The 15,237-nt window shown below is 39.6% G+C and overlaps 1 protein-coding gene across 10 annotated transcripts in view; it reads left to right on the top strand.

The window, feature by feature from the left end:
• Window positions 1-14,356, top strand: part of MGA (MAX dimerization protein MGA) — a 65,599-nt gene extending 51,243 nt beyond the window's left edge. For 5 of the 10 annotated variants that reach the window (XM_069784412.1, XM_069784413.1, XM_069784408.1 and 2 more), the window contains 8 exons: window positions 166-290; window positions 1,677-1,728; window positions 3,432-3,617; window positions 4,324-4,435; window positions 6,012-6,245; window positions 7,337-7,513; window positions 7,940-8,092; window positions 9,125-14,356. In XM_069784412.1, the coding sequence (XP_069640513.1) occupies window positions 166-290; window positions 1,677-1,728; window positions 3,432-3,617; window positions 4,324-4,435; window positions 6,012-6,245; window positions 7,337-7,513; window positions 7,940-8,092; window positions 9,125-10,425 (2,340 nt within the window). In that variant the 3' untranslated portion in view covers window positions 10,426-14,356. Of the gene's footprint in view, window positions 1-165; window positions 291-1,676; window positions 1,729-3,431; window positions 3,619-4,323; window positions 4,436-6,011; window positions 6,246-7,336; window positions 7,514-7,939; window positions 8,093-9,124 lie in introns of those variants that run through there. The other 5 variants (XM_069784411.1, XM_069784415.1, XM_069784414.1 and 2 more) reach the window with 5 other exon arrangements.
• Window positions 14,357-15,237: the final 881 nt, after the last annotated feature.

Below are 15,237 nucleotides of genomic sequence, written 5' to 3'. Positions count from 1 at the left end.
CTGCTTAGCACTGTTTATTGGCCAGTGTAGCTGGAGATGTTGATTCTTTAATGGTTCTTAATGTTATAATGTAATCTCTTTTGAGACAGAAGTGAAACTGTTTTGGCCTGAGCTCTATTGCTAAGTAGATACTCATTTTAAAAAACAAAACAAAAACTGTTCCAGGATGCGTGTGAATACAGTGAGGATGACGAGCAGGTGGACATTGAGACCGTGGAGGAGCTTTCAGAGAAGATTAACATTGCCCGTCTGAAGGCCACAGCTGCTAATATCCAACCTTCCAAACAGAAGTAAGCATCCTTGGAGAGCACTACAGTTTTGTATTTTATTGATAAGCTGGCGTTGAATGAACCCATTAAACAACAGGTTTAATGTGATGGTAAGATAAAGCAAGGCTTCTGTCAGGTCTTCCTGAGCACTGGTGCTTCCCAGTGTCTGTGAGGATGGGGCTGTCGGAACTAAGAGTAGATTTGAGGTGTCTTAGCCTTTTTTTTCCCCCTCCCCTCTAATTAATTTGTTCATGGGGATGTGTGTCTTGTAATGTAAAATTATTATGAGCGAATTGCCTCTCTTCCTGCAAACTGAATATCAGCAGGGTCATCTTTGTTTTAAATATGATTTTGCAAGCTTTGTTTATTCTTGCTGGTGGACTTGTTATTTTTAGGCAGGAGCAGTCATTGGTTTAATCCCTGATCCTGTAAATGAATGTTTCATCTTTGGGACCATTGCCCCAGCAAAGAAAGTATTTTCTTATTTACATATAGTCTGCCATGGTTGGATAGCTTGGCTTTTCTTTTTTTTTTTTTCCTTTTTCTTTTCTGTTTTTTTGTTTGTTTGTTTTTGTTACCGTTGTTGCCCTTGCATTTATAATGACAAAATGCAAAGTAAAAACATGGCTTACTTGAGGTATGTAAAGGTGGTCATGGCTATTTCTCAGCTGCACCAAACAGAAGAATGGGGAACGTTGCATCCTTAGTTCTTTGGGTTTGAAGAATTATTTTGTAGAAACTAAAAAATCTGTTTGGTGATATTATATACCTCCCAGATAGTTCTTTTTTTTTTTTTTTTTTTTTTTTCTTCAAAGATACAGCTCAACTGTTATCCTTAGATGGTGACTTTGCTATAAATTGTGAAGATCTTTCAGTGAGAGAGAAAAACAGATGTCATGTTTTGTAAAAAATAATTCTTTCAAATGTGTATTGTTCTTTGTTTTCTTGACGCTCCTGAGATATGAGGAAGCTGTTAATTTATATTAGGATAGTAATAAATGTGAGGATTTTGGTTAGTTGTTCCTGGTGGGGGAGGGATTGCTCTGTATTGAATCTGTGTTTTTTAAAAAAAGAACCAAAACGTGATAGAAAAAAAATACTTTCTGTAGCTAACAGTCAGAGGCTGAATTTATTCTCTTTGGCATATAGTGAAATAGTTTGTGTTTTGCACTATGGGTTAATTTTACAGCATTCAGAACAGCTCAATTTTTTCCAGGATGATGGCATTGGAGATAGAGTTCACTTTCTTGAGAAAGCTCAACAGTGTGCTGCTTTCATGTAGTTATAGAAGGAAGAGTTAATTTCAAGGGATAAAAATGAGCAATTATAGGCTGTTGGAATGTAGTTAATGAGGATAGAGTGCATGAGATGAGTAGTGTTGGGAAAAACTTTTTACCTTTCTTCCAGATACCATGCTCGTAATTCTTCGGATGAAAAATTATCAGACAAACCTACGAAGGTATATGTTTGCTCTCCTCTTTCCTTTTGGTATCACACCTCCATTTTAAAGATAAACTTTCATCTCAAGTGCAACTCTTAACGCGATTTATCTACCTTCCATATATTTATGATTAAATGCAAGAAACCAGATGTGTATGTGGGGGGAAGGGGCTTAGTCAAAATCTCATTAAAGAAAAAGGACTGCTACTGGCATTGGTGGGTTTCAGATTCAGCTTTATGTACGAGAGGAATATCTGCCTCTTATTTATTAGTACATTTGCCTAGGTTTTGTGTTCTTGGCATAAATAATTTTTACAGCACACATAAAATAATTAACAACTGAGAAATGTTTTCATGTGTCAAAGAAGACAGTGTGTAGGATTATATAGGCACAGCACTGGGCGAAGGATTTCTGAAAACAATAGTTTAAAGAATACTTATTTAGGCAAGTTAAAGATAATGCAGAATCCTTTCAAACCAAAACTCATTGCAATCCTTCTGAAGCTTGTGCTGTATTTTAGGGTGGCTTTGAAGCCAGTTTCACTAACCGTCCATGATAACTACCTGTGGTGTACTTTGATGTCAGATGTAGAGCTACCTGCTGGGGTGGGGTGGGGCTTTGAGGTGGGGTGTGAGCCTGGTGAATATCTTATACATTAGAGCAGACTGGTATGCGTGCTTTTGCTTGAGATGGAGATGGGTTCCAGGATGCTCTGCCTGCTTCGCCTTCTCCATGCAATCTTCTCTCTGCCCTTGAAGTTACGGCATGAGGCCCTTCCTTGAAAGGAACCTAATGCCCAACCCAAGAGCAGATGCAGTTGCAGCCTTACTGTGCTCAGTCTGCCTACGAGGGCAAAAATGGATGTCAAGAGCCAGGTTTCAGGAGACAGTCTTCAGATTCCTCCTAAGGCCAACAGGCTCAGAAATAGCGTTACTGGACCTGAGGAGTCTTTCCACTGATTCACCGGGATTCGGAGCAGACCTGAAATGATGTAAAAACCACGTTAATACTACATTTTAAGTATTACTTCATCATGAAATAAATAGCATAATTGTACAAAACCTGTAGGAGTAATGATGAAATAACAAACTTTCAAATCTGTAGAGATTAGTAATTATGCTTATTGCCTGTCAACCTTTTTGGAAACTTAAGCAAATTCAAAATCAGAGCCTGTCTCTGACGCTGTTTCTTGGCAGATGTCTGGGGTGATAAGTTTCAATGCCGTCTTTCACATTCTTACCTACAACGTCTCTTGGCCCCAACCCATAGGTACCCATGAAACAAAACAGAAATCAAACTAGTTTAACTCCAGGGAAAAATTCAAGCGTCCTATATTTGATGTGATTGCTTCATTCATTAGTAGACTTTATTGACAAGCAAACAACAAAAAAATTTGGCTCAAACGTGATCTCGCTGTAATCCTGTGGTTTACCTAATTAGCCTTGTATTGCAAAAAAAAAAAAAGCTTATGAATAGAAGGGACTGCTCATGATCTTCTCCTTTAAGGTTGATATGATTATGTTGGTCATTTCTTGTTGGTCAGCATTTCATGCTTATTGCGTGTGCTTCTGACGCTGAACTTTCATGAAGACATAGTAGCAGAATAGCATGACGTGAAATCTTCAGGTGTCTGTAGAAACCTTGTAAATCAGGCATGCCTTTGAACATTGCCATTACATTACCTTTTTTATTTAAACTGGTCAATACGGTTACTTCTCCAGCAGAAACGTCAATTCCGGAACAGAAAGCTGAAGACTGAGGCAGAAGCCTTTGCTCATTACCGCCAGACACACACAGCAAATGAACGCCGGCGACGTAATGAAATGAGAGATCTCTTTGAAAAGTTGAAGAGAACTCTGGGGTTACACAACCTTCCCAAGGTCTCCAAATCCTACATTCTCAAGCAAGTAAGTATTCTGAAACTTAAGTGAGGAGAATAATTTAATCTGGACAGAGTAATTAAGCTAGTATGAACTCTTCGAGTGAGTCCCAGTGATACTGTGAATAGAGAACTTCTGTTAACCTTTACAGGACTCTCTAGAATAAAACAATATCGGAACGAATCTGTATGTCTAAAAGCTTAATCTTGGTGACACAGATGCATGTTTTCAGATTAGCCCTCTCCTTGTTGTATTCTTTGTGAATTTAACCATGGAAGGTTATGTGTTAATTCCTTAGTGGTTTACTGTGTACATCAGGCAATTTGAAATACATTGAAGACTGACTTCTTTTAATGTATGGGAAGACAGCATTTCATTAAGTAGTGTACTGACATTAAAAACTTAATTGTAAAGATATAAATGACAGGAAACAAAACATAAGTTGTAGATACATAATTATGCTTATCAGCTGACCTTGAAATTGTGGGATAAAAGTTGGGGTTTTTCTTTAAAATAGCTGCACTTTGGAGGAAGGACGGATGAGATGTTTATCACTTTACAGCTTGCATTTAGGAAAAGCTGGCATTACATGGTACTGCACATGCTTTCTCTGAGTTCTAGTTTCTCAAGAAGATGAAGATGTCTAAATTCTGTAAAGGTTTCTGGGAGGGAATATTATTTTATTATTTTGTGTATCATTTGTTTATAAATCAGTTCCCTGACACTTTTCTAGGCCTATGAAGAAATCCAAGGATTGACTGATCAGGCAGATAAACTTATTGGACAGAAGAACTTACTGACACGCAAACAAGATGTTTTGATTCGAAAAGTATCCACGCTTTCAGGTGAGACTGTTCTTGGGTATGGACTAGTTGGAATAATGAAAGAAAAGGCTTTTAAGAATGGGAGGGAGTGTAGTAATCCTCTGTGGATCCAGGTGAGTCAGTAGTTCACATAAAAATTAGACTCTTGATGCCAAACAAAGACCTGCTAAGCTCTGACTCAGTGATACACTCATCATGCTGATAAGAACTGCTTTTGTTTTCCTTTATGCCTAAAGGAAGTGTAGAATGATCTCTGTGCTGCAAGCCACACAGGCTTGGGTTCCTGTGCATTGGGTATGCTTTAGTGGGGGGGAAGTCACTTCATTCTGTTGTTGGTCACTTGCTGAAAAGGCTTTTCTGCTTAGTGCTTCACAAGTGTACACAGCTGTCTTTGATCAATACTAAAACCTGTGACTCCTTTGGTCAACTTTGCAAATAACTATCCTTGTAGTGCTTTTCTGAGAACTAGTGTCTAGAAGAAGGCAGCTCTGTCCATAGAACAAAATTTCAGTATATGCTTAGCTGCTACTCATCTAGGCATTTCAAGACAAAAACTGTGTTGTATTTATTGTGTCTTTCTGTCTTATTTGGAGGTGTAGGAAAGCTGTGACACATATTCAGCCAATGCCAAAATGTGTGTGAACAAACAAAACATTAAATTATTCTTGTAATCTTCTTACTGTCTGGGAATAAAAACGGGAGACTACCTGTAAAGTAGAAATGAAGGATACTTAAATCTTGTGTATTTATGTCAATCAGGTCATGTATATTTGAGGTACTTGGTAAAAAAAAAAAAAAATTAAAAGTAAAAAGTGTTTTAGTGAACCCTCATCTTAATCCAGAAACGTATGATGGGATTTTGGCGCAGGGAATGAAAGCAAATAACTTCACTAAGTAGTTTTCTGATCATTTGCATTCCTAGTGAAGTACCTCAAAACTGATGAGGAAAAAATCCTCTCTCAGGAGAGTTAGTTAAATATAGACTGAATTAAAGATAAACCATGATGTTAGAACATAAATACTAAGCAGGAAACAAGCCAGTATAGTTATTTCAACTTTGATCATATTAAGTTGTGTGCATCTGCAGAAAACAAATTATTTGTAAAATCTTTGTGTTTGTTCAAGGTTACAATTTTCATGTCAATGGTAAACTCTATGTGAGTTTACCTCTAAATGTTGTGTGAGTAACAGGGTCCATTAGTCCAAAAAATTTCATACCAGGTAAGGGTAACATTTTGTCTGGTGGTCATACCTTTGTCATTAGGAGATGTGAGGGTTTTTTGACAGCTGTGGATATTTTCAAATGGTACTTGTTCAGCAAGAACGTAGTGCTTGTCCAAGCTGATTTCTGTTCATCAGACTTGCAGATAAATTCTAAAATGTATGGTTGTTTCTGAAGGAAAAAACCACAAACTTGGAATAAATAGGTAATGACTTCCCTGTTATTAAGAATGCTATTTACTTGGTGGGGGTGGTGGTTATCTATTGTATAGTAGTTTGAATGGTGTCAGCTTAATAGATTTTTAGTTCTGTCTTCACCTTTTTAGTTTTGTAAAGAGTTTAAAGATGGGTTGACTCTCTGATAATTTTTCTGTAGGGAAGACAGAAGAGGTTGTCCTGAAGAAGCTAGAATATATTTATGCCAAACAAAAAGCAGTAGAAGCACAAAAAAAAAAGAAACAACCTGAGCCAGAGGAATCTGTTGTAACCTCAGCTGCGAGCACACAGCAAGAAGGATCTTCTGCTCCTTCCAGAGAGCCGGCCCAAATGACTATGACAAATAGAAGAGGGAAGCCATTGATACTCGCCAGAAAAGGAGTCCGTGCCACAGGTGGGCTAAAAGCGATAAACATTTTGCGTAAAGGGGAGACAGACATTGAAGCAGCACCCCACGGGAGAGGAAAATGCTAGCCTGCTTATGCAGGCAACTTCATTCTTGAAGCAGAACTGAGTATAGGACCAGAAGTGTCCATCCAATAGGTGTAGAAACCATTTGTTTTCAGTAAGGATGAGACCAGCACTACCAAGGTCTTCAGATGAACGTGACTTTTGAGTTTCAGAATGATGGGAAGTAAATTCCTATTAAGTTGTCCTTTGGTCTCATGGAGTTTCATTGCAATCCTGCAGTAATTTCTGAGAGTCAAAGGTGGTGGTTCTTCTGCTGCTGACTCAAAACCTGAAGCTCAACCCCCAGAATACTGGAGTTGCTAGAACAGATTCAGTTTTTAAAACATCCCTCCCCAAACAAGCTAGCTCTCAAGGTGGTATGAGACTTGCTCTTAAATTAAATGACAGAATTGTCAGACACTTGAGAATTTCTTTGGAGCTGAGCACTTATGGAGAAGTATTAGGCATTTATGGAGACTTCCACACCATAAATATAGGAAGGAACAAAAGAATGGCAGAAATCCAAACTTCCACGGTAGCACCACTATAATACTCTGCAGGGATCTGGTGATATTTCTTATTTTGGTAATAAATAATACATAGACCTTACTTGAAGTGGTTTTGGGCTTTTATAAACGACCTATCATTCTGGTTTCCCAAGCCTCATTTTTGTCCAGTCCTGGGGAAGTTTGGCATCAGAACTGATGTAGTGAGAGAACTTCCTTTCTTTCTTTGGACTGAACAAATCCCCTTTGTACTTTCAGCAAGACTGCTCTGATATGTCATCAGGATGCCGCTCTGGAGACCTAGGGTTGTTACACTGCACAAAGAGATAGTACAGACTGGCTCTAGCTGTGTAGTTGAGATTCCTGGAGCCTGCGTAGCTCCTGTAGCAGCTTTCTAATCTAGGGTTTGTAAACCTTCTGTTTGGAGTTCCTTGCACAACTGTACTTAACCCTGGATTGCAGGATATCATTTGCCATCAGGGGTGCCATGCCAGAATAAATTACTGATTTATATATTTCTTTTTTACAGAGGATACCTCATCCTCTCTTACACTAACTGCTGCAAGCCTAGTGATGACTCCACAGGGGCAAGTGCTTACATTGAAGAGCCCACTGGTACCAGGGCAGGTAGCAGCTGTTCCTTCCACACTATTGCAAGCTGAATTAAAGCCTCGAGCTGTCAGTACTGCCATGACAGCACAGCCAGGTATGATCATGTGAGAACATGTTAATGAAAATCAGTATAATGCTGTTCATAGATGTGCATAGCAGTTTACAAAGTAACGTGTTATTTAATTTTTCCTTTAATTTTTGGGGGTTTTTTTACAACTTAACTGACTGAGGTAGAACCTGACTCTGATAAGGGAGATTTGATATAATTAACTCAAAACTATCAGTGTATCAACAGTTAAGTAAAATCTGTTAAATTTTCACTATTCCCAAATTAGGGAAACATAGGGAAGATTTCTTAATCACCTAACCAATCTATATTTCTATTTTTTACCACTTTCAGAATGGTATTACAGTGTAAAGTCTTGCCTAGAAGTACAAGGCTCTTATTTTCCAGGCTTAACTGACTATCTGAAAGACTCTTGTTTCCACCTGACCCCCCCTTCCCCTTTTCTTGCATAAGGTATTGCTTCTGTGATGATTCAGCTGCCAGGATCAACAGTTCCTGTCCAAGTAAAAGGAATCCTTACTAACTCTGCCATTCCCATTACACTGTCAACTGTTGCTGGAAACCCAGTGCCCTCAACAGTAGTATCAGCTACAGAGCCCCGTTCAGGTAGGCTGTTTTTTATGGATCTTTTTGCTTGCATGCAAAGCATATCCTTGCAAAAATGAAGGTAAATTGTTTTCTCTCTGGGAAGTAATGATAGGTATTATTGTCTGGGTATTCAAAGAAAATCATTATTAAATGTTCTGAACAGTTTAGAGGGGCCTCTAGGGGATTGTAGATGAGAGCTTTTTAACTTTCCATCACCTCACTGAGCCTCTTTGCCCTCAGCAAAATCAGAGTAAGTGGGAACTGGAGTGTCTCTGTGGTGTAATGCATCCTACTGGGGAAGCTGCAGTGCAAAGTGGTGGTGGGGCTGTTGAAAATCTTTGCCTGTTACGTCCAGGCTCTTACCATGGCACAGCCCTTTCCCATAACCCTGCCAGCTCTGCTGCTGGTTGGAGAGATGTTTTTCAAGACTGAGTACTGTACATTGGGTCTAGGCATGGGGTGGTTCCTTCCGATAGTCTGCTGCTTGCTGTCTGTTCTGTTAAAAGCAAGCCACTCACTTTCTGCTTCGTTGTTGTCATTTGGTCATAATGAAAAAGTAAAGTTCACTTCAGGTTTGGGGCTGGGAAAAATCTGAGTGCTATAAATAGGAAACTGCTTGGAGGCAAAAAGTAATCGCTCAGTCCCTGAAATGCCTCTGTCTGTTGTGCACAAAACCAGTATTGCAAACTGTGAGCATAGAAATAAAGCATGAAAAAACAGTAAGAGAGAAAATTGTCATTCTATTTTCCCTGTGCATCACCATCAGAATTGTAAGCATTACAGTTACTTACATTTGTGCCAGCCCGCTAAAGGAAGGGACTGAGTAGGTGGTTCTGGGATAATAGATGTGAAGCTTGCTCTTGTTCTGCAAGTTGAAAGTTAAGCTATTAGTGTTTTAAAGCTTCACTTGACCAAAACTGGGTAAGCAGTTTAAATTGTAAATAGCAGCTTACTTGAGGAAGACCTGAAAGTGAGCAAATTATATTTAATTAGGAATTACCTTGCAGTTAGCATGGATCCTGATGGATGCTGCTTTGTTTGATTTTGCAGAAAGCGAAGATTCATTCATGATGCCAAAGATTGTTAATGTAACATCACTGGCTGCTGAGGGAAGCATGAGTCTCAACCTGAACAGAAACAAAAATTCTAATGTAACAACAGCTGCAGGTACTCAGGCTTCTGAGAAATCCTTGGTTGTAGCACCCCTTGAAAGTAGGAAGAGCGATAGCATCCTTTCAGAAGAAAAAGCCAAACCATGTCCTGGAGATAGTGGCGGAGATGGAAGAAACACCACAGGTCCCACAAAAGTTTTCTTTGAAAATAAAGATGGCTTTTCACAGCTCCGGAACGTATCGTGTACAAAGGAACCTCCAGAGTCCTTTAGCAAAAAGCTGTGCATGGGTGAGTTCGTAGGAAGCCAAGCCAGGAGGAAAGACGGTGATCCTGCAGGGGAAAGATTAAAATCTAAAGAATTGCCTTTCCGCAAGCTGCAGATCAAAGATTCCAGGATAGAAATGGAATTGAGGAAAGTAGCGTCTGCAATGGAGGAAGCAGAACTGGATGCAAGTGAGTTACTGAGCAGCATTGAGGAGAGCGATGACACTGATGAAACCCTCACTTCACTGCTCAATGAGATTGCCTTCCTCAATCAGCAATTGAACGATGATGCTTCAGCTATGTCAGAACTACCCAGCACTCTCAACTCAGATTTCTCTCGTGAAGATGCAGAAGCTCGTCGGGGAACAGCCAGTGATCTTGCTGCTGCAGATGGGTCTTCCTTCCAGTTTGGCCATTTGGGAGGCAGTTTTAAGGACCTTTCTGAAGTTCGAGGAGGGGGTGGCTCTATAAGCCCTCTCCTGCTGCACCTGGAAGATGATGATCTTACTGATGGGGACAAGAACTCTGGCGAGCCTTCATCAGAAGCAGATGTTTTAAAGATAGTAATAGGTGCTGAAATGAAGGATCCACTTCCCAATCTGTCCGGAACCAGTGGTGGGAATGGCAAAACTGTAACAACCTTGGCAGAGACCACTAATGTGACTCCACCAGTTTTGCAGATGAAAACTAATCCGGAAGCTAGTAATGTGGACACTTTGTGGAGGCCCATGCCCAAGCTGGCACCACTTGGCTTAAAAGTGGCAAGTCTGCCAGTGGACTCAGAAGGGCAGAGTAATAAAGTGATGCCCTTATTGGCACCTGTAGTTGCAAAACTGGCACCCAGTGGGGTAAAAACTTCATTACCTGCAACTGTTCAAGAAGGACAGGATAACAAAGTGATGCCCACTTTAGCACCTGTGGTTACGAAATTGAATACTACTGGGACCTTGCCTTCAAATTCAGCAGGCAAATAAATGCATATATTTTTTATCAGAGACTGGAATGGAGATCTGGAGCAGTGTGAACCAGCGTCAGAGTTCAGCAACCTCCCTGTCTGCAACATTCATTTTCTGTATGGCATCAGCACTCTGTTCATCTGAGGGCAGGCCCCAAATTGAGAAATAAGTGCTACGAAACTTTAAGCATGTTGAGATATTTTTACCTCACTGTTGTATTCTGGGTGTTCTCCTTCCCTTTCACAAAACAAGGAAGATGACCTATAACCATTGCTGGGCACATGGTATCCTTCCAAAATTGGGTCCTTCACAGAAATAGTTTGTCAAAGGACTGAGAAACCTAGGCTATTGAAAGAGATTTCTTCCCCCCACCCACGACACACCACCACCACCCCCAGTAGGGAGACAGCTGTCTTGTTGGGGGGAAAAAAAATCTAGATTGCTTGTTTTTGTACCAGGCAAATTACCTATGCAGAAATGGGATTGTTCGCATTTGCTGGTTTTAATGTTTGCAGAATATGATGAATGTGCAGAAATGAGATTGCGGTTACTCTCAAACTTGTTACCTAGAGCAACTGAAAGGAAATCTGAGACTGCGCAGAGGGCTGAAGTGAAAAGTTTTTGTTCTTTGGTGCTAGATAGTTCTCTGGCAGAGACTCTTTTTAGGAGCTTATGCACAGAAGATTTTAACAAACATCTATAACTCTCAATACCTGGGGAAGAAAATTATATTTCCCAGTGTGATTAGAAGTAGGACAGTATGTTAATTTCAATAAAACTACTAAAAATACCCCCTCACTTCTGCCTCCTGCCCCTATACAAATACTCCCTCCTTTGATGCTTAGGGCATCTGGAAGGAAATTTACAGAGAGTAGAAAGAAATTTGGGCACGCTATTGCTACGTCTTTAAATACATTGCTGAAGTAGCTTGAGTGTTTTCCCAGTTCTTGTTTTCTTTCCTCTTGTCATTCTTCAAGATGTATTTGGTGGCTAGGAATGTTAATAGGAAGTGTTGCTTCATAAAAACTACAGAACGCTTTCAGGACTGTTGTAGCCTAGCATAAATGAGCGAGGTGTATATGTGAATGTGTATATGAAAATATGTGTATATCTTTCCAAACCTTCAATTTCTTTCTAAATTCAGGAAAGGTACTCAGAGGTTTCTCACTGCATTTGCACAAGCTGTGTATAGCAAAAAAGTCAACAAAAATGCTCATTACCAGGGAAATAGGGCAGTATTGAATCACAAGATGTATTTTTTATTCTTCTCTGCCACTGCTTACTCAATAACCTGTAGATACTCTTCGCTGTTCAGCTGTTGGATGTGAAGGGCCTACAGAGACTGTAAAGATATTTATATTTTTGTACACAATTTTTGTTTTCATAGTTTTCCTGACAAATGAAATTTTCAGCCTAGGAGAGATGATTTGTTAATGAGTGTATACACAATCTTTTCCTATCAAGTTTGTAAATATGAGTTATGGTGCGCTTGAGGGGCTTCTTAACTGCTCCGAAAAGGTAAAAAACGTTGCCAGGAAAATGATACAGAATTTGGTGGTGCATTTTGCTTTATGTTTAGGAATGTAATCCCCTGTCTTACTGTTCCAGTAACAGCAGATGGGATTTCCCCCCGCCCCGAAATTCCCCATCTTTGGTGATGCAGTAATGCAGGAATTTGATCTTTCCAGCACTGAGGTTGTGCGGGTGTCGAGAGTGATGTTCTTCCACAGTTAGGGAGCAGTGTTTATACACAGCACAGCCGTACGCCCTGTTCAGTAAGCTGCATCTTCTGGATCTGCGTCTAGGTTAGATCCACCGTGGGATACATGTACCTTGGGTGTTTCCTTGTCTTTTTTATGATTTTATATTATGCTGCAGAGGAGAGAAACCCTTCAAGCTTGGTATGTGTAAAGTTACTCCAGAGCCTACATAAAAAAGGTTCTTCATCTGGCCATTCTAAATGGTGTGTTTTAAAGCAGTTACCTATAACTCTTTATTGCCTTTTGCATATTTACTATTTTAATATTTGATACAAGTCCTGTATTAGTGATTTGGAAAAGAGAGTATAGGTCAGAATGAGAGTCATGCAGGGTCTTACAGTAGTCACTGAATGCCTTAGAAAAGGGAATTTACAGTATGAATAAGTATTTAGGCATAGGTTGCTTATTTATTAAACAATTTTAACCTTACTTTAAATCAGTGGAAATCTGGAGTAACTAAAGTAGTTTAGCAGCACTACATCAGACTTAAATTTATGTACCTGGGAATCTGGTTCTGAGCATTTCTAACAGCCTGAAGTTGCTTATTTTTTTATCTATGGCAGTTTGTTTTGCCAATAGATTTCATTCCTCCTATGTGTGAACCAGCAACCAGAACTGTGCTGCGATTCCTTTCAAACTCATCACTGACCTTTCTTTCTGCACCCCATCCTTTCATGGTTCCAAATGGCTAATTTTAATTGCAGAATTGTGTGAGAATCATATCTGAATAGTTTTTAAAAGTATGTGTGCTTTGCACACTTCTGTGGGACAGAGAAAGCTGTAACATGAAAACCATTCAAATATTATCTAAAATAAATGCTGTACTTTTGAGGATGTTTTGTCCATTATCAAGGTAATGGAAAATGCCTGGATATATTTACTGTTTGGCACTGGGCAGTAAGAAATTTTACTGCAATAAAAATGTACTGTGTAAAGATGACAGCAAAAATTTTTGGTTCCTGAACATGATTACTAAATTAACTAAGAACAGACCCCAAATTTGGCTGCAAAAAGCAGTAGTTGGTGCAGTTCCAAGAAGGATCTATGATGGGTTCTACCAGGCAACAAAGCATGTTTGAAATGCTCTTAGTTTTTGCTCTCCTTGTTCCACCGTCTCATGTCTGCAGCTTAGTATTTTGCTATGAATTTAAATGCTGACTCTTCTTTTTTTTTTTTTTTCGCTCTTCCCTCAAGCTCCCATTGGTTTGGAACAAACCTTTTAAAAATGATATATATATGCTGTCTTTTGAGGCAATAATGAAAGAATATGACATGTAATGAAAAGATTTTAGAGTTGGGAGAACAAAGGAAGCCCCTGCAAGGCGCACGTTCTTACTAGACCAAGAGACCTGGAGATTTTGGTTTTTTACACATCTGTAAATAGACTGGAATGTTTTTAAGAATATAATGAAATGTCAGATTTAGCTTTTTTCCTTTTATATATTAAAATATATCTTTCCCTCTTTTCTGCTTTTGAAAAATTGATATTTTTGTAGAAATCTAACAGTACAGGACTCTTAAATAACTGTATGTGAGGGACAAAGTGTAAAACTAAAATAAACCAATCGAGGTCGACTAGAAACTGGCTTTGAAAGTTTATTACAGGGAGGGAGAGGGAGCAGAAATGCCGTGGTGGCGTGCTGTTGGTGACAGGTAGCATTGGACCTGAGCAGATGACACACACATATGCTCTGGGGCAGAAGTTTTGGCAACGCAAACATCTGGGTTTTGGTTCAAGTAGTCGGACAACTCGGAGGAGATTTCTCTGTTTAGTCTTGAGCAGTATGCAGGAAATGTCATTGGTTGTAAAAAGGGATTTTGACTTGGTAAATGCAGAAAAGCTACTGAAGGGGCTTTATTTTCACCAGTCGCATCTGAAGCAGGAAGCCAATGGTGTTAACATTTAGTCGTGGCACAAAAAGGAAAAAAAACCCAAGAGTTGAAGATAAAGTCCACATAAAATTACTCTCCAGTCTCCCTTCCCCAACCCCAAACTTAGGTTAATCCTTTGTATCTGTTTCCTTTAGAGAAGTTGTACAACACAGCTGTCTTTATGGGAACAAGTTGGAAGATCTGTCTCCAAGTGAAGTGTCAGAGGAGATGCTTTTTCAGAATAGATAAAATGCCTGTAACAAGTGACCGTCTATTGCTTCCATATCCATTAAATGGAAGATATCACACTTGCTAAATGGTTTTGTCTTGTTTTTTTGTTTTGTTTTGTTTTTTAAATAGTAAACATCTACGAATAAGCACGTTTGACTTACAGACCTGAGACAAGAAAATACAACGAAGAGAACAATTACGCATGAGGGTAAGTGATGGACTGGAGAAGAGATGTCGCAGAATTTTTTTAATTTTTTTTTTTTAAGAGGAAGATGAGCTCTCACAGGAGAGAATCAATAAAAATGGTGGGTGATACAGTCAGGGTAATGTATTTCTGAAAACTTCTGATGAAACCCTTCAGCAAGGCCACATCCCATTACTCCTTATTTTAAGGAGTAAAGTTCCTTCCTGGAATAGAAAGGAACATAAGCGTAAGGTATATCCAGCCAGGCTTGCAATGGAAAGAACCTATCAATAGAGTCCCATGATGGTCTGTGCTGGGGACGTACATTTTCCAGCATGTTCATTGTGTTCTTGGAAACACAGATGATGGTACAGACAAGCTCAGTTGACTAGTGGACTGTGAAACGTTGCAGGGAGCCTTTGCAATAACTGATTTAAGTCCATGAATGCAGCCCAAAAATGTGCAGAGGACCAGTTTGTCCATAAATGGCAACAAACGGAATCTAAATTAATTACTGACATTTGGGATTGTATTGGGTTTGTGTAGCAAGGTTTTGGTAGTGGGGGAGGCTACAGGGGTGGCTTCTGTGAGAAGCTGCTGGAAGCTTCCTCTATGTCTGACAGAGCCAATGCCAGCCGGCTCCAAGATGGATCCGCCTCTGGCCCAGGCTGAGCCCATCAGCGATGGTGGTAGCGCCTCTGGGAGAACAGATTTAAGAGAGGGAAAAAGATGCTGCAGCACAGAAAATTCAGCCAGAGAGAGGAGTGAGAAGACGTGAGAGAA

This window comes from Haliaeetus albicilla, chromosome 5 (genome assembly GCF_947461875.1).
Source record: "Haliaeetus albicilla chromosome 5, bHalAlb1.1, whole genome shotgun sequence".
In the NCBI taxonomy this organism is placed as follows: Eukaryota; Metazoa; Chordata; class Aves; order Accipitriformes; family Accipitridae; genus Haliaeetus; species Haliaeetus albicilla.
Note: the sequence above shows the minus strand (reverse complement) of the source record. Positions and strands in the feature narration are given on the sequence as shown.